Source organism: Pinus tabuliformis, chromosome 1_2 (genome assembly GCF_031772625.1).
Source record: "Pinus tabuliformis cultivar Carrire ecotype Pingquan chromosome 1_2, CPIR1, whole genome shotgun sequence".
NCBI lineage: Eukaryota > Viridiplantae > Streptophyta > Pinopsida > Pinales > Pinaceae > Pinus > Pinus tabuliformis.
Window position 1 is genome coordinate 369414881 of NC_142298.1, and position 20247 is coordinate 369435127.

Sequence of the window (20247 nt, forward strand, 5' to 3'; positions counted from 1 at the left end):
TGTCCGTAATAGGTACCCGATGCCGCGGATTGATGACCTCCTGGACCAACTAAAGGGGGCGAAATATTTCAACAAGATCGATCTGAAGTCAGGATATCACCAGGTACCAATCGAACCCTCTGATGTGTGGAAGACTGCCTTCAAATCCAAGGAGGGCCTTTTCGAATGGTTGGTTATGCCTTTCGGATTGACGAATGCTCCTGCAACCTTCATGAGGCTAATGGATGACATCTTGCGGCCATTCACCAACTCCTTTGTAGTAGTATACTTGGATGACATTCTGATCTTCAGCCAGAGTTGGGAAGAGCAGCTCCACCACATCCGACAGGTTCTCCAAACACTGCAACAACACAAGCTATGTGCCAATTTGGAGAAATGCACTTTTGGCATGACCACGGTTCAGCATTTGGGATACATCATTGATGAACAGGGGGTGCATGTCGATCTAGCCAAGATCCAAGTCATTCGGGGTTGGCCATCTCCAACCACTCTAACAGAGCTCCGCAGCTTTCTAGGTCTTGCCAACTTCTACCGCAGGTTCGTGTTGGGGTTTTCTCATATTACTTGGCCCTTGAGTCAAGTCACCAAGGGAGGGGCGAAAGCAAAATTCTTTTGGTCTGAATCTCAACAGAAGGCATTCATGGAGTTGAAGGATCGCCTCTGCACGGCACCAGTGCTCGCGTTACCAGATTTACAACAACCATTTGAGGTCGAGACAGATGCCTCTGACTATGCTATTGGGGCAATCGTTACTCAACATGGACATCCAGTGGCATATCACAGTGAAACACTTTCAGACACAGTCCAGAAGTACCCCACTTATGATAAAGAGATGTATTCCATTGTACAGGCCTGCCGACAATGGAAGCATTACATTTTGGGGAAGGAAACGGTCATCCACACAGACCACTGACCCCTGCAGTTCATACAGACCCAAGGGAAATTGCAGAATGATCGCCATCAGAAGTGGTCTACATACCTGCAACAGTTCCATTTGAATATCAAGTATAAGAAGGGCAGCACCAATAATGTTGCAGATTGCCTCAGTCGACCACCGATCATGGCATTAACCACTGTGCTCAACTCTTGTGGGCACGAGACTTCTGATTGGCCACATCTCTACAAAAGTGACCCAGAATTCGGCCACACATACCAGACACTCTTGGAGGGTCGGCATGTTCCAGATTTTCACCTCCAGGATGCCCTGTTATGCCACCTGGGTCACCTTTGTGTTCCTTCAAGCGAGCGTGCCAAGATGATTTGGGAAGCACACTACAGTCGGGCTGCTGGGCATTTCGGGGTCGAGAAAACAGTGGCAGTACTGCAAAATTATTTCTATTGGCCGAATCTTCGACAGGATGTTGGGAAGTACATCAGATCATGTACTGCCTGTGCCATTGCCAAACCGACCATTAAGAAGCACGGCCTCTATACCCCATTGCCTACCCCTAGTCGACCTTGGGAATCCATCTCCATGGATTACATGTCAGGCCTTCCTTCCACTAAGCATGGAAATGACTGTGTTTTTGTGGTCGTCGACAGGTTCTCGAAGATCGCCATTATGGCGGCCTGCAAGAAGATAATCACAGCAGAAGCCACTGCTAAACTCTTCTTTGAACGAGTGTGGGTGCACTTTGGGATCCCACAGTCTATCATCTCAGATCGGGACAGTCGGTTTCTCAGCACATTTTGGTCCAGTCTCTGGTCAATGCTGGACACCAAACTCACGAAGTCCATAGCCTTCCATCCTCAAACTGATGGCCAGACAGAGGTTGTCAATAGGATGATTGTGCACATTCTGCGCATGTATAACTCAAAGCATCCACGCACATGGGACGAGAGCCTCCCCTATGTTCAGCACAGCTACAACCGAGCTCTTCACAGCTCCACTGGCCATAGCCCTTTTCAGGTGGGTTTGGGATTCTAGCCACTATGCCCCATTGATGTGGCCATGCCACTTGCAGCTACTCACATAAATTCAGCTCATGTCCAGTCTGAAACAGATAAGGCCACCAGCTTCATTGAGCGCATCCAACATATTCGCCAGCAGGTCCATGACATTCTCGAGAAATCAAATGCCAAGTACAAGCAGCGACATGATCAACATCAGGTGCCACACAAGTTTCAGGTGGGCGACAAAGTCTGGTTGCATTTGCAAAAGGAACGCCTTACTGGAGCCTATCGGAAATTGAGACCACTCCGATATGGTCCTTACACCATTACTAAAGCTATGGGAGACAATGCATTTGAGCTCAACATTCCCCCATTCCTTGGCCTGCACCCAGTGTTCAATGTGGACCGCCTTTGGCCATACTTTCCACCATTGCTAGACACATCCGACATTGCAGAACAGCTCAAACCCACAGAATTAAATCCAGATTGCATGGAACAAGCTGCAACTGATCGGATCATGGACACATAGATCAAGAACAATCGCCAACAGAATATCCAACTGTATCGAGTTGTCAAAGCAGGCCAACTCCTTCAGCAGGGCAAGTGGCTCACCAGGGAACAAGTTCAGCAAAAGTTTCCTCATCTCATGGAGGAACTCAACGCAATGGGGACCATTGCTTCCTAAGGGGGGAGGAATGATCCAGGTGGATATTGGTGGCCACCTACCAAGTCCACCTGGACCCCCACCATTGTTTCTCTCAGCATTTTCAGTTTCCTTAATTGTAGCACAACTTACTATTTTTAGCAGTTTTTCGGGTCCTGAACTTCTGGAGCCGTTTTGAGGCCCTAAACGACGTTTTTTGGGAAATCTAGGGGCAACATGGGTCCATGGACCGATGTTGCCCTTCCCAAAGTGGTAGTGCTCGGATAGATCTTTCTAACGATAATTGTCTCACCCTTGAGTCTTGGGAGGGCAGGCACCATCATTAGAGCCCTTATTTGGAGAAGTCTACAAGCTTATCTTTCATCAAGAGACCCATGAGACCAACAATTGTGCCCCAAACCCACTATGGGGCACCACATGATGACTTGCATGGAAAATTATGGGCCATCCCCAAATTCATCTTTATTGGAGCCCTCTCTCTAGTCATGGCACTTAGAGGATTCAATGCGGCCCTCCAATGGCCCTACATCATCATGACATCATCAACTTGGTCCTGTCATTGTCAACACCATGTTTCACATGCGTTAGAACAGGTTGGATACAAGTTCCAAGACCATATACACAGATTCCATGGAGGCAAGATTTCACTATCAGAAAGACACCATCAAGTAGTTTGGGGACATCATCACAAAGTACCAAGCTTGGCATCAATATGTGACCAAGAAGCACCAAGTGGACGTTGCCGAGTTGGTCTTCCCCCAAACTTTAGAATCATATTGTTTTGTCTTGTTAGGCTGTCTCTATCCTATTTTGCCTTACATGGGTACATGTGGAAATGGAATATTATTTGTAAATATGTTGTAAGTGAAATTCCAAGTGTCATTAGTGGAATGTGAAAGGTCATCATGTTATGTAATGAGTTACTTGTAAAGAATTTGAAGAGTTACTTGCAATTGCATCTCATTTTGGATTCCTTTTTTTGGAGGTAACCCTTTGGGTTCCTAAAACATCTTGTCATAAGTTTTAACAACTCCAATGAATTCATGCTTGATTTTATAATCACATCTGAGAAAGCTTCAGATTCAATAGTATCTTTAGCTTTAATCATCAACGACACTAAATTTTTACTAGAATTATGTTGATGGTGCTAGACCCACCAACATTCAGGGGATCTCCCCGATATGAACTCCAAATTATAGCTCACACCATTTGGTGTAGGAGTCCCATTCGTTATAAAGGCCCGATTTTCAAATCCTTGAAGATTTTCCTTGGTTCTAGTTGTCAGCACAAGAGAGTGATGCAATGGTATCTTTGAAAAGCAAGGGAAGTGTGCCTTGTGAGTGTGCAGTTGCAACTGTTTCGAGGTTCTTCTATTGCAAAAGGGAAAGAAAAGTGAGCCTCTAAGTGAGAGGTAATAGTACCTCCCAGGAAGAGACGCACATGAACCACAAGGATCTGTCTAACATCCAACAAATAAGTCCACATCAGATGCGACAGTAGTTACAACCAACAAAGAAAGAAAGATTTGTCTGGTATCACATGGAATAGTCCACAAGGATGGGACAATGATAATAACCATCACAATACATTCTCAATAATCTAAGCACTAAAATAACCAAAATAGTTCAACTATCTTAGTACATGTGAAAGAAAACATGAAATATAAATGTCCACATAATAGTCTTACAAAAATTTGTAGTCCATGCATAAAGAACATGATGGCCTTAAAAGGCTTCTATTATTAAGAAAAATTTCCAAGGCACATGTTTATAATGTACATCACTAACCTCAGTAGTGGCCCGTGGGACATTGGAGCCACTCCTTGCTCCTCAAAGAACTAGCTGATCTCTCTAATGCTTTGCAGGAGGAGCCAACGTGAAAATTCCTTTGCTCATACAATGAGGGGATATATATAAGCAAGGGATGATGCTTCCCCCTTATGACTCTTGGACTACCCTCGTGACTATTCAATTTCCTATGACTTTTCAACTTACATGACTCTTGCTATTCATGTGTGTCCTTTGGACTTCCACTTCACAATACATTTGAATACAATATACATGGTCCACAATAGTGATGTGGCAGATGACTACTCATGACATTACACTGCTAAAATGGAATGATTGATGATGTGGAAATGTCAAGTAATTGTTGTTGCTGAGTGCTAGATATCTTCTTGGATATGCTTTCTCTTCTCCTCTGTATGGGTTGGTGATGCAGAGTCTTAAATGATCTTAAGTCTCAGATGGTAGTTGCAAACTTGTGTCCCTTTGCTTCCTCTTAACAGATCCACTTGTAAGTTCAGCTGCAAGGGAATCTTTAGGCATGCTTCCCTCCTCCTTCTCCTTCTTCATCATCTTTCCATGACTTGATAGTGTACATGTTCCTGCAATTCACTCATGATGGGATGACATCAATTCGAAAACTCCCTAGTCTAAGATGATGCATTATTATCCATGAAATGAGCCCAGGACAAGTCACAAACTAGGAGAAAGGGCCCAGTGACTACGCATTATGCAGTTCCAATAGAAAGGGAGAGAGCTTGATCACTGAGAGTGCACAACTCAGGCTAGACTGAGGGATATTTCTGCACAGTCCTCATTAAGGGGAAAAATTGTGCGGTGCCCAATAAGGGAGAAAATTGTGCAGTTCAAGCAGGCAATGGATGTTGTGAGATGGGTCCCTAGGAGGAAAAAATACGTGGTTTCAGGAGGAAAGGGGGACTGTGCAGCTAATAGGCTTGAAAGGAAGAACTACGTAGTTTTTGGAGGTATTGAGCTCCAATTGAGGGAAGGACACTAGAGGAAGCATCTGCGCAGTTTTGGAGGTCAAGGAGGGCTGTTGGGACTCAGGAATTGCGCAGAACAACAACCTTGAAGGGAAGGGACTGTGCACTATGTAGTTCCAAGCATCAGGGTCACATCCAAGAGAACTAAGACTTCACAATGCGCAGTTCAGTCGGGGCCAAATGAAGCTAGGTTGCTCGGTTGGGAAGATTTCTGCAAAACGACTAAGTGCGGAAAGGGAGATGGACTCGTGATAAACCTCGACTGTGATCACATACTTAGCATAATTTGATTATGAGACAAAATAGATCATCAAAACACACACACAAAGCATTCCCCTTTGTGTGACTGCCTCATAACAAGATACGACAAGTACGACACTTAAGATAGACTTTAGGATGACCATGACAACACTCATGCGACAGTGCTCAAGAATTTTTTTATGAATGCGGCAGATGTTTATATGGTTGGGAAAAATCATATAAACAAAGACCAACCTTCAAAACCACCAGAAAAGGCTCACAAACATTACACAACAGTCAAACATGCCCAAAGACGACAGTTAATCCAACATGCAAAAATGGTCGAAGAACTTCGAGAAAGGTCATAAAATGAGCTTAAGTGTTTACAACAATCATGGAAAAGACCAAGGAAGGCTCCAAAATTTGGGTGCAAGCTAAAATTTTGGAGGGTGTTCCAGTAGCTACAACACTTGGCAACACACTCATTGAACTCCAACTTCCCTGTCTTGGTTAATTTATTTTGTGCAGGGCCTTGGTTCCTTAGGGAGTATTGATTCATTGTGAAGATCACTTTGGCCTTCCCACTTACCCCAAGAATATACATGGTCCCCTCTATACCTTCTCAGTTGAATACAACATAAGATTCAACATAATCATAATGTTTTCTTCTAGCTATTACGCTGACCTGTCTCCGTATTTAACCTTATTCCTAGATCTGTTTCTTCATCGTGTCCTGAAGATGAACCACACTTATTGGTTTGAAACGCGTCGACCAAAATCTTCAATGTGATTTTTTCCGAAAAATTCTTTATACATTATGACAGATAGACAAGATTGCAAGAATCTTGAAGAAGCATAATATTCCCTCGACCTTTAGACCCCTCAGCACCATTAGAAGTTCCCTTAAGTCTGTTAAAGACCACGTGAACCCTATGGATATGAAAGGTGTTTATATCATCCCTTGTTCCTGTGGAACCTCATACATTAGTGAAACCAGTCATTCTATTAACCAGAGGATTAAGGAACACGCTACTGATATCAAGCACGGGAGGACCAAATCTTTAGCTTTGGCCGAACATGCAGAGAAGACCAAGCATCATATATGCATTGAGGAGGCTAGGGTTATTGCTAAGATTCCTCATTTCCATCATCGTAAGTTTAGGGAAGCCATTGAAATTGAGAGGTCTTCCAATAATATTAATAGGGACGACGGCTAGAAAATTAGTAGTTGTTGGATTCCCGCCCTCTTCTTAGTTTTCTCCGTCTTTGTCTAGGCCCTTTGTTTCCTTTTCTTTTCTTTTCTTTTTTAGTATTATCAATATTATTATTAATAATAATATAAATATTAGTATTATTAATATTAATACTAGTGTTTAGTAATATTATAATTACTTTATTATTAGTTTTTAATCTTTAGTTATATATATATATATATAATCTTTATTATTAGTTTTTAATCTTTGGTTATATCAATATACATATAAATAAAATAAAAAGAATCAAATATTATTAAAACCCTAATCAAATATAGTCGTTGATTTAAATTAATAAATTAATAAAATTTATCTAAATATTATTAAACATTTCCCCTTTCCCTCCCCGAGTCAAATATAGTTGTTTTCTTCTAGCTGTTAGGTTGACCTGTCTCCCTATTTAACCTTCTTCCTAGATCTGTTTCTTCATCGTGTCCTGAAGATGAACCACACTTGTTGGTTCGAAACGCGTCGACCAAAATCTTCAATGTGATTTCTTCCGAAAAATTCTTTATACATTATGATATGGATCACAGAAGCTTGAATTCGAATTCTAAGATCCAATAATGGTGGAGAATATACCTCCAAAGAGCTGATAGCATTATGCAAGGAAGCAGGGATTGAGAGGGAGCTCATTGTTCCTTACAATCCTGAATAGAATGGTGTGGCTAAAAGGGAGAATAGAACAATTGAAGAATGTGTCAAGGCCATGCTACATGATCAAGATCTCCCTCAATTTCTATGGGGAGAAGCATGTGTGACAACTGTTTACTTGCAGAACCAAAGTCCTCACAAGATTCTCAACAACATGACTTCAGAAGAAGCATATATACGAAAGAAGCCGAATGTGGATCATCTTTGAATATTTGGGTGTCATGTTTATATTCACATACCAAAGGACAAAAGGAAGAAGTTGGATCCTACTAGTATGAAGGGCATCTTTGTTGGGTATAGTGCTTCATCAAAAGCTTACAAAATCTATATTAAGGAGGATTGTTGGATCGAGGTAAGTAGGGATGTCATCTTTGATGAAAGTATAGCTTACAAGAAATCTAAGGATGTTCCAGTCGACTTTGATGAAGAAGAGATACCTATCTTTGAGGATATCTCAAGGGACAATGATGATCAAGATCTGACTCAAGAAGATGTTGAAGGTCCTAGTGAGCCTATGCAACAAGTGATTGTTCCTAAAAATTGAAAGAGGCATGCTTGGTTGAGAACTACTCTACAAGAAGCAAAAGGGAACACAACAAAGGGGACCTTTAGGGAAAGTAAAAGGCTGAAAAGGTATTCTGGATATGCAACATATATGATGGAGCTCCTTGAAGTTGAACCTTCCTCCTATGAAGATGCGATTGAACATCAAGAGTGGAGGAATGGAATGCAAGAAGAATACCGGTCAATTATGAAGAATGATGTCTAGGAAACCATTCCTAGGCTAAGTGAAAAATCTATAGTCACTTCAAAATGGATATATAAGATAAAGCATGTTGTGGATGGGAGCATTGACAAGTACAAAGCAAGGTTTGTAGCAAGAGGCTTCTCACATAAAGAAGGTATTGATTACGAAGAAACCTTTGCTCCTACAACTAGATATATAGCAATCATATCACTTGTTTCCTTCGCTGCTACTATGGGATGGAACATCCATCAAATGGATGTTAATACAACTTTTCTGAATGGGACTATTGATGAAGAGGTGTACATTGAGCAACGTAAAGGATTCAAAATAAATCAGAGGGAGACTCATGTCTGCAGATTGAAGAAAGCTCTATATGGCTTAAAGCAAGCACCTGGAGCTTGCTATGCAAGAATGGAGATGTGAATCTAATATCTATGGTGAATTTTGCTATTGGAGCCATTTCTTTAGCTTTGGAGATGTCATTTTGGAGCAATAAAGGCTTTGTTCATGCATTCTATCTTGTAAGTGTACCTTGGATTTGATAAATCTTTGCTTTTTGTGTCTAATGTATGGACGTTGAAAATCATTCTATGAACTATAGATGATAGTATTGCATGCATTACTCACTTATAGGATATGAATGCTAATCCCATTGGTGAATCTTTCAACTACCTCTCCTAATTGACTATTCTCCCTCACAAAGGTGATAGCTAGGATTTTAAAATCTAGGGTTTCATTATTCCCACTCCTTGCCAAGATCTAGCAAATATTACACTCCCATAAACTCCACCTGAAAACTAAGCATTGACCTTGGTCACTTTGTCGGTCATCCATTAAACTTACACCAAAATCTCGTTTTCTCTCCTTAAATATGATTTTGGCCCCTCAAGGATAAGTTTCTAGCTAGGGCTAGGGCACAAATCTCAACTAGGGTTGAAGTCATTGGCCCCTGGGAGGATTAAACACTTCAAGGAAAGGTGATTGCTTCAAAATCAACTCCTTTTAGTGTTTAATCCATCCATATTAGGGCTAAAGTCTTATGCCCTAGGTAGATTTTGCCCTAGAAAAACCCTAGTTTTCCCTAGGCTTCAACTTGGGGCTTATTGAAGACTTCTTATTCCCTAGTTTGGAGGATTAAACACTTCAAGGAAAGGTGATTGCTTCAAAATCAACTCCTTTTAGTGGTTAATCCATCCATATTAGGGCTAAAGTCTTATGCCCTAGGTAGATTTTGCCCTAGAAAAACCCTAGTTTTCCCTAGGCTTCAACTTGGGGCTTATTGAAGACTTCTTATTCCCTAGGTTGAAGGTATACATTGGTGGTAGCCTTTTCTTGGACTTGTGATTCTAGGTTGATCCTTTTTCCTTGTTATTTCTCAAGCCCCAAGTCACTTTGTGTCGTAATTAGGCATATTGGAGGATGCAAATTGCCATATTATGCTTACTAAGCCTTGTTATTAGGTATAATTGTCCTCCATAAGCCTATCTTGTCACCTTATCTCTTGTACTTGACATATCCTTCTAAGTGACCAACTATAGGGAAGCCTCCCTAGTGGTGAAAGTCCACAAAACAATAGGAGGTAGTGGCTTTGGTGATAGTGGGCCACACATCATATTGTTATCTGTTGGTCTAGTTCTTGCCTTGTGAGCTCCCCACACACAACCTGCGATATTTTGAGGCAATAGGCCTAAGCTTAATTATTAGAGACTTAATCTAATCCCCATCAATATGAAAGCTCTAATTGTCCTCCAGGGCAAAAAACACCCGCCCCCCTCCACCTCACTCCCTTGCCCCCCTTGCCACACCTAGATTATTTTTAGATGCTCCATCAAAACACAAAATAGGGTCTTGTTGGGATGAGAGCCATAGAGAGAACTCCTCAGATGATAAACTTAATTGCTGGCTTTTCTTTTCAAGGTGTTTGAGAGTGGTTTCATCCTCATTGGATTTCATATGGAGAATGTAAAATTTTAGATCCCACTCAAAATCCAATAGACTTAACAATTTTTAGGATTTCAGGATTGGGGGGATTACAATGTTTCCATTGGATTCTATCATGTACGAGGACAAGGAATTAGTATTTAATCAAAAGCACCAAGGCCTCTATGTATCTTGATGTTAGTGACATTGATTGTTGAAATTTGTTGTCATGACCCTAGTAAAAATGTACCCATTGCTCAAACAAAACCTTGATTTTTCATGTTAAGGTTTTTCTATCTTATTTTAATGCTTAAAGGGTGATATTGATAATGAGGATCCTAATACAGGCAATGATTTTGATGATATGTCAATATTTGTTGTAGCATGAATCTTTTGGATGCTAGAGGCCATCTAGAGCCTCTTTGTTGATGTACTTTTGGTTCATATATGGGTTGCACTCGATGTTATTTTGGTTATATGTAACCTTGCTATATATATGGGAAACTGTGCATAATTGTGTATAATGGTTTGAATTCGTATAAATGCACATAAATATATATGCTCTTTATTTTCAAAATTTGAATATTTATGTATTTTTTGGTTGGCCATTTTTACCCCAGTTCTCGGTTTTGGGGTTGACTGATTTGATGACCAGTTCATTTCTGATATCATTGATGTCTATATGGTTTTGATTCTAGCACTTTCTTCTAAACTTTAAATTGATGAAACCTGATTCCTTTCTACTTGCTCAAGGATTGGTTATTTTCTAAATTGTTGTGCTTACCTTGGAGTTCCTCTAGAAAGCCAACGACATTTATGCTCGGATGCCATGCCTTATTGCAACTCCATATTACTATTTACCAACCACGTGTCCTCCATGTTTTTTTTTTCCGAGAATGTAGAAAATATCAAATGCAAAGACTTGAGCATTGTACTTCTTTTGCATACAATCTTAGGTATTGCCATGCATTTACATGGTAACCATCACAATTTGTATATTTACATATTTACATTGAAATTATAATACATTGTGCTCCACACATAACAACACCAAATTAGATGCATATTTACCTCCTCTATTGATGACTAGATTATGTTGATGTTTACATAGGAGCATTTTGCATTATTGACATCCAGTCTGAAATTTGTTTAATCACACACAAGCTCCTGGGATTATAAACATTGTCATTTTCGTCAATTTTCATTATTATTTTCTTCAATCAGATTTCTTAGGTATTATCAATCCTAGATTCTATGCTCTTCTTAAAGAAGCCAAAACCTTGTTAACGTGGGACTACTCATTGTTAGGTCCTTCTGGACTTTGAATTGTTATTTTGTGTTACTGTTACATCATTTTTTGAGTCATTGAAATATCTTTACATGAAAAAATCATTTATCAGTTTCAAGATCGTTACCAATATGTAAACGTTATTTAGGAAATTCTTATTAGCAATAAACCTACTGCATGTGGTTAATAGGAATATGAGTGATGATCTAGACTTCAACGGTTGTTAAAGTGACACAGAGGTGGGTCCATCTATGACATTTAGTTTTGATATTCAGTTTGACGGTGAGTCATGCATATGTCTTCTCTTTATTGATGTGAGCTTCCATGAACACATACTTTTAATTAATTAGTAGCTTAGATAGTTTCTTGATGAACTCTATATTTATTCCAAGTACCAACTAATGTGTATAAAAATTGTCGATAAAGATAACCTATGTGGGCATTCTAGTCACTAAAATAGTTGAGCTTTAAGGTTTTAATTGTTATAATGTTCTCATTGTGAAAGTACTGTGCAGGGTTTAAAGCCTCTTCGGTGAAAAAAATAAGGAGTTTGGCATCATTATAATGTTCCTCTTGACAACGTTTGCAAATGTAGATTTGAAATCAATATTGTTAATTGTTGTCATGCTTGAGCTTATTCCTCTCGAGAATGTTTCAAAATGGATATTTGAGATCAATATTGTTAATTATTGTCAATTATTCCAGTTACTAATATAGCTGAGCTTTAAAGCTTCAGAATCCAGATGTTTAGTTTACTCATTGTGAAAGAACTATGCAAGGTTTAAAGCCTCTTCGGTGGAGTAAGGACTTTGACATCACAATAATATCCCTCTTGAGAATGTTTGAAAATGTACAATTGAGATCGATATTGTTAATCATTGTCATCTTTGACACATTAGTGGAATGGTTGCCTAGTGGAAGAGGCTATTATTCTTTTATTCAAGTTTTTGTTTTATTTTGTGTGCCTTAATACTGTAATAGATTGATGGACAACTTTGATATAACTGGTGTCATTATTTTTTATGGTTTGAAGTTTTAAATGGATATATGTTACATGTATGACTAGTAAGTTGATTTTGTGGTGATAGCTAATACATCACAGAGTTCTGAATTCCTTGGAGTTATTTTACTTGTGCATATATTCCTAATTGTAAAGGGTAGGTCTTGTTGCCACCTTGCTTACACACCTAAGTTAATGTGGGTAAAGTCCTCAACCCCATTAGGTGTGGCCTTGGTGGCAAAGCTCAGAGAAGGGGTTGTCACCTAATCTCAACTCTCCATTTAGGCTCTCTCCTAGCTAAAGCCAAGGGGGGTGGACCCTAAGGAAGGTTTCTAAAGAAGGCTTGTTAGACTAGCAAGTTCTACGAGATAGTAGATAAATCAGAGCATCAACCATTTGATAACTATAACTTGAAGCAATAAAAACTTAGCAAGTAGAAACAATCATGAGCTTCAACATCAAAATGTAAATGGATCAATATAACTCAACAATGTATCCTGCAAGGCAAATGTAAGTTGACCAGTGCCAAATATAATCTTGAAAGAAATGAGATGTATGATCAAATAAACAAAACTTGCAACAATGAATATATCTTCAAGATACAACAGGTTCAATTGGAATGAAAAGCTATAAGACGTGTTAGTGAACCAAACCAAGGCTACAACATGATGGTACAATTTTGAAAGGCAAGCACTTAAATAAAATTGAGAGCTTGCAAATAAATATTGTTTGTACTTGACAAAAGGAAGTATGCTCATGTATAACAATCATACAAAACGTTAAATTTGATTGAAATGGGCATAAGCAAAGTACAAGAAGAAACTAAAATACTTGTAAGTAAATGAGATGTAAGTGCTTTCAAAATCTATTGCATATATTTGAGAAAGAACTACATCATGAAATGTTCAATGAGATTCCAACTTCAAAATGCATGCAAGATAAACCATCCAAAATTGTATGGTGTTTGTGTTCTAAGTTGTTCTTGGTTGATTTTAGTTAATGCCTATTACAGCGTGATTCTTCCTCTCAACTCCTTCAACTTGGTAAGGACTAGAGGTGGTTGCAAGAAGGCTAGGATGAGGAGGCAATGGCTTCATTAACGATATCCCCCGAGTTCTTCAATACAACCTGCATGCCTTCGTTCCTAGAAGGGGACTAAGCCACACAAGAGAACAATGAGTTCATGTGTTTTACCTTTCCACCAAACTCAAATTTTGGGAAGTTGAATGATAGTTGAGGAAGAATTCCTAAAAGGTCTATCAACCAAGCTTATGCTTGGAGGTTAATTTTAAAAGTTCAAAATGATGAATTTGCAATTTCTTAAGAATGTTCCAATTAAAGTGACAAATTGCAAAACCACAAATTGATTGTAAATTGCTCCAACGAAAAGTTGTTCAAGCTGAGGTTGTGAGTGAAATTGAAATAAGCGAAGTAAAAAATTTAGATAAAGCACTAATGCATGTGAGTAAGCAAGTGGAACTTAGCAAAAGTTGAAAGAGATGAAAATGAGATAAACTTGCAATATGCTCAATATGTAAAGATTACTCCAAACAAAAAGCTCCAAATGAGACAAGTCACAAGTAAAATGACACTACTAAGTTGGAAATTAGAAAGTTCGCAATGTAATTGAAACTATTCTAATCATACAAGGAAAAATGAAATGAAAATTGCAATTAGATTATTACTATGAGGAAGATGAAACTATACTAGCACATTTAGCATGGAAAATAAGAATTGCATGAGCAAAATAAGATGTCAATGTGTTGGGAATCACGATTGTCATTAGACCAAAACCCGTAGGTGTTAGTCAACGTTCTCATCACTAGAGATAAGGATACACGAGAGGCTGTTAGTCCATGTCGCCAAACACACCGGGAGTGTTGGTTTATCCAATGTCCAACAATCTCCCCCCAACGCGAGTCAGGTATGTATTGAACTCATGACCTATAGTTTGATACCACTTGTTGGGAATCATGATTTCCGTTAGACCAAAACCTGCAGGTGTTAGTCAACGATCACATCGCGAGAGGTAAGGATACACAAGAGGCAGTTAGTCCATGTCGCGAAAAACACGGGGAGCGTTGGTTTATCCAATGTCCAGCAAAATGAAGCTTAACATGAAATGAGATGAATCATGAACATTAGCATGAGATCAAAGCATATGGATGAGCATGAAATTGAAATGAAATGATACGAGCATAAAAATGAAAATGCTAGAAACTAACAAGTTAGATCTACTTAAAAGAAAGGAAGTAAAACTCAAATCAACACACCATGCAAGGAATCCTCTCTCTCAAAGGAGAAAAGGAGTGGGATGCCAAGGGGATGATTCCCCAAGCTCCCTCAAGGAAAATTTTACTTTATTATTGAGAATGAAGCTCTCTAATAGAGAATGGGGAACTTAGGCCTTGAGGAGAGTTTACAAGTAGATCCAAAGAGCAAATACTCTTCCTCAAGAAAGCTTAATGCAACAAGAAAAGAAATTACAATGCTTATTATGAAAATGATACAACGAGGAGTTTTCCAATGGAAGGAACTTGCTTTCTTAAAAAAGGTACAATCTTAATTGTTCAAATCCTTGGTCTTCAAGCAAAAAACTTGTGCATGAGGAAAGGAGAAAGAAGAATGGTTATAAAGGAAAGGATTGAAGACACTCCAATGATATCCTTTTGATCCTCAAGCTTCCATCCACAAACTCTTTCAAATGATCTTCAATAAACCCTTTAACCCTCCTTTAGATCTGCACAAGGAACAATAAACGAGATTACAAATACTTCCAAATAATGTACACTATAAAACAATTTGCATGCAACAAGAGAAGGAAGAGAATTCCTATCTTGCGCAAGAGAGGAAAGGCTAAACCTTTCTTGTGAGCTCCAAAAGCTAGATTACATCAAGTAAAGCGCATAAGATTTATCAAAGTAGAATTTAGATTTTGATGACTTTTAGCGAGCTAAGGTAAGGAGGCTCCCTTCTTAATTGTTGGATTATTCCTTTGACCATTGCTTGGTATGGGTCCTTCCACCTTTACTTCTTGAGAGTGGGTTCATCCAACCAAAGAATTAACCCACGCTCAAACTTGTTGAAACAATGTTATATTTCAACACACTTGAAGAGCACGTTAGCATTCACAAGGGATTTAATTGCTCAATGAGGAAGGAGACTAGGGGTTCAACCAAAAACCCACTAGTGCTCCTAAATCTAGATTGGTCCTTATATCCAAAAAATGATGCAAGAAAACTTACATAAATTAATCCAATGAAAAGGCGAGTGAAGCTAACAATATTTAAAACCAATGTAGAAGCATTAAGCACAAATATTTGAAACAATGTTACCTCACAACCATGGAAGGAGAACACACCAAATCAAACCCCCAAAGTCTTTCTTTATTTGCATAAAAGATTTGAGTACAAATTTCTACAGAGTTTCCTCATGCACAATAGCTCATCTAAAAGATCTCCACAATGAGGAGCCCAATGGCTTAATTTATAGAGAAACTAGAGAAAATCTCAATGTGGGACCTAAATGCCAAGTGGAGAAGTGAAGGAGATCAAGAGAGATTCAAATTCCAAGTGTAGGGCATCAATGCCAAGTGTGAGACTCAAATTCTAGAAGGTGGCAACATATTTCCTCTACCCCTCAAGTGCAAATTCGAATTTCCCTTCTATGTTGCCATGTGTGGATGAATGTAGGTGGAGAGGGGAGTAAACTACATGAAAATCTTAGCGAACAAACATGGAGGGATACGTCTGCAAGTCGAATCCTCAAACTGTTGTATGTATCTCCTTTTCTGTAGTGTGTAGCTACCAAACAGTGTTGTGTGTGGGATGAACTAGTTGTGTGTATGAGTTGCCATCAGTAGTTGCGTACATGTGTGGGTGATGTAGAGTATAGTGGGAATATTATTCCAAATGTTTTCAACAAAATATTTCCAATGATTATTCCACTATGCGGTAATCTCCTTATGAAAAAATCGACTTGCCACATGAGCAAATCGTATCTCAAGTCTGGCCCAAAAAATGATTTCACCATGTGCTTTAATCCATGTTCCATGTGGTTTCCAACTCACCCTTGCATTTGTCATTTGACTTAATTTGACTTTCCAACTCATTTCCACATCACTTGGTATGTGGAATAATTTATTATTTTCTCCATTTTTTATTTTCTGTCTAATTTATTGCCACATTTTCCTCTAGACTTGGGAAAAATGGGTTTTTTTTGGGGTAAAAGTGTTTATCACCCCTCAAAGTGTATCTTAGTAGAAATTTTAGGTGTAGAGGTCTAATTTTGATTACTCATGCCCCCTACAACTTCTCTAGACATCACTTGATACATTATATAAAAATATTAAAAATCTTGTCTTGCAGGAAATTTTTAACAATTAAAAAATGACCCCTAGACCTAATCCAATTCTGCAAAATTTTAAAAGTGATCTAGCATGGTAATATGCATTGACTCTAGACACTATGACTCACCCAAGGCTCTACCATCAAGCCACACTCTAGCTTTGGGGGTATATTTGGGAGAAAAAACTCAACTAGTTGGTAAAGTCCCAAGCTACCTAGGCCTATTACATCTCTTTATTCATCATGCTAGCATCACATTTACAATATCCCCACAGGGTTGTGGAATCTGAGTACAAAAATAAAAAATAGAAAAGAAAAGGGCTTGGAAGCCCTAATGAAATCTTGAACTCTAAATGATCTGTAAGTGCAGGAATGCTCCGAAATATCCTTGGGCATGGAGTCTTCAAGTGAAAACTTTGGTGTTCAACATCTGGCTCCACATGGGGACGCGTATTTTCATAAAAACATGCGATAACCTGGAATCTGCACCCAACAAAAGTCTATAAGTAGCATCCACTCCAGAAATCATCATATAAAATCAAATACTTGAATGGAAACACTAGTCTAACATGCTAAAATAAAAAAAACTCTAATAGCATGAAATATAAACTAATCTAATAACAAAAAAGATGACAAGGAGTAGGGTTAGAAATACAATACAAAGCTGCCTAATGGCATCAGATGTCTTCAGTGAAATCCATCTTGAGAGCCCGCCTAGTCACATGCAGATCCATAGGTTCTTTCGTTGATGTGCCCCGTCCAACTTTGACTATCTTGGGACTTTGACTTGCCCCAATGTTAATTTGTTTGTGGCCATCAGATCTACCAAGCCTCTTCCTTTTCCTTTTTCGATTTCCAACTTGTTGAGGCTTCACATCGTTTAATACTAGCGATTTATTTTTTAATATATTTTTTCTTCTTCTTTTTCACATTTTTCTTTTCTTCTTAGTTAGTTGTCATGGTGATGATGATGCAACTACTGTCAATCCTCTTGCCTTGTCTTGAAAATGCTTTTATGGAAGATTTGAAATGCCCAAACTTTTTGTGATATGCCTAACCTCTTCATTTTGAATCTGTTTTGTCAAGGGTGGTAGAAATTTCGTCAACACAACATCACTCCCTGGCTTGTATGACCCATAAATAATTTCGTTGTTGGGTTTCCTTGGATCCCCAACTTGATATCTTTGCTCTAGCTCCCAATCAAGCCTGACAAAGGTATTATCTGGCATGGGGATGGAGGTGTATGATAGGTCCATTTAAAGGATGCCACCTAAATTTGATGTCCATTTCCTTGATAGGAGCATTGCCCATGCACCAGGCACATTTATCACATCAATATCCATAACCATCATTCTGTTTGGGTATTTGTTAGGAAAACTTGTAAATCTTTAATTAACCCACACACTTATATTCTTTTTTAATCCATTGAACATATGTTGTGATAGGGCCTAGATACCCTTAAGTTCAATTGCTCCATCCTAAAATCCTTTTTAGGATCAAGAGTGGGGCTAACTAGGCTATTTGGATTTCTCCTAGTAGAAATTCTTGCAGAAAATGAACCAAGTGGAGTCACCACTTGGGCAGGAATCTAATTCTAAAGGTCCAAAATGCAAGAACCTAAAGTAAATCGTATTCCAAGTACAAGAGGACTTGTCCCCAACAACGGTGCCAAAAAATGTTTCTGCCTTACTTACTCACCTAAGTTAATGTGGGAAATATCCTCAACCCCTCTAGGTGTGGCCTTGGTGGCAAAGCTCAGAGAAGGGGTTGTCACCTAATCCCAACTCTCTCAGATTAAGCTCTCTCTTAGCTAAAGCAAATGGGGGTGAGCCCTAAGGAAGGTTTCTAAAGAAGGTTTGTTAGACTAACATGTCCTAAGAGATAGTAGATAAATTAGAGCATCAACCATTCAATAACTATAACTTGAAGCAATAAAACTTAGCAAGTACAAATGATCATGAGCATCAACATCAAAATGTAATGGATCAATATAACTCAACAATGTATCTTGCAAGGAAAATGTAAGTAGACCACTGTCAAAAATAATCTTGCAAAAAATGAGATATATGCTCAAATAAACAAAAGTACTTGCAACAATGGAAATGTGTTCAAGTTATAACAAGATCAAATGGAATGAAAAGCTACAAGAGAAATGTTAGTGAACCAAACCAAAGCTACAACATGATGGTACAATTTTGAAAGGAGATCACTTAAATAAAATTGAGAGCTTGCAAATAAATATTGTTTGTACTTGAAAAAAGGAAATATGCTCACATATAACAATGATACAAAATGTTAAACTTGCTCCAAATGAGCATAAGCAAAGTACAAGAAGAAACTAAAATACTTGCAAGTAAATGAAATGCAAGTGCTTTCAAAATCTATTGAATGTATTTGAGAAAGAACCATATCATGAAATGTTCAATGAGATTCCAACTTCAAAATGCATGCAAGATAAAATGTAAGAAATTGTATGGTGTTTGTGTGCTAAGATGTTCTTGGTTGATTTTAGTTAATGTCTATTCTAGGGCAATTCTTCATCTTAACTTCTTCAACTTGGTAAGGACTAGAGGTGGTTGCAAGAAGGCTAACGTGAGGAAGCAATGGCTTCATTAATGATACCCCCCAGTTCTTCAATACAACTTGCACGCCTTCATTCCTACAAGGGGAATAAACCGCACAAGAGAAACTCAAGGTCATGTGTTTTACCTTTCCTCCAAACTCAAATTTTGGGAAATTGAACAATAGTTGAGGAATATTTTCTAAAAGTTCTATCAACCAAGCTTATGCTTGGAGGTTAATTTTAGAAGTGCAAAATGATGAATTTTCAATTGCTCAAGAATGTTTTAATTAAAGTGACAAATTGCAAAACCACTTATTGATTGTAAATTGCTCCAAAATGAAAAGTTTCTCAAGGTGAGGTTGTGAGTGAAATTGCAATAAGCTAAGCGAAAATTTAGATCAAGCACTAATGCATGTGAGTAAGCAAGTGGAAATTAGAAAAAGTTGAAAGAGATGAAAATTAGATAAACTTGCAATATGCTCAATATGTAAAGATTACTCCAAATAAAAAGCTCCAAATGAGACAAGTTGCAAGTAAAATGAAACTACTAAGCTGGAAATTAGAAAGCTTGCAATGTAATTGAAACTACTCTAATCATATAAGGATAAATGAAATGAAAATTGCAATTAAATTGTTACTATGAGCAATATGAAACTAAACTAACACATTTAGCATGGAAAATAAGATTGCATGAGAAAAATAAGATGTCAAATGAAGCTTAGCATGAAATGATGAATCATGAAAACTAGCATGAGATCCAAACATATGAATGAGCATGAAATTGAAATGAAATGATATGAGCATAAAAATGAAAATGCTAGAAACTAACAAGTTAGATCTACTTGAAAGAAAGAAAATAAAACTCAAATCAACACACCATGCAAGGAATC

The 20247-nt window shown here is 38.3% G+C and overlaps 1 protein-coding gene across 4 annotated transcripts in view; it reads left to right on the forward strand.

The window, feature by feature from the left end:
* Positions 1 to 12452, forward strand: part of LOC149205908 (uncharacterized) — a 304264-nt gene extending 291812 nt beyond the window's left edge. For 3 of the 4 annotated variants that reach the window (XM_089393582.1, XM_089393581.1, XM_089393585.1), the window contains one exon: positions 11964 to 12452. In XM_089393582.1, coding sequence (XP_089249708.1) covers positions 11964 to 12013 — 50 coding nt within the window. In that variant the 3' untranslated portion in view covers positions 12014 to 12452. Of the gene's footprint in view, positions 1 to 11638; positions 11666 to 11963 lie in introns of those variants that run through there. The other variant, XM_089393586.1, reaches the window with a different exon arrangement.
* The last annotated feature ends 7795 nt before the right edge of the window (positions 12453 to 20247 follow it).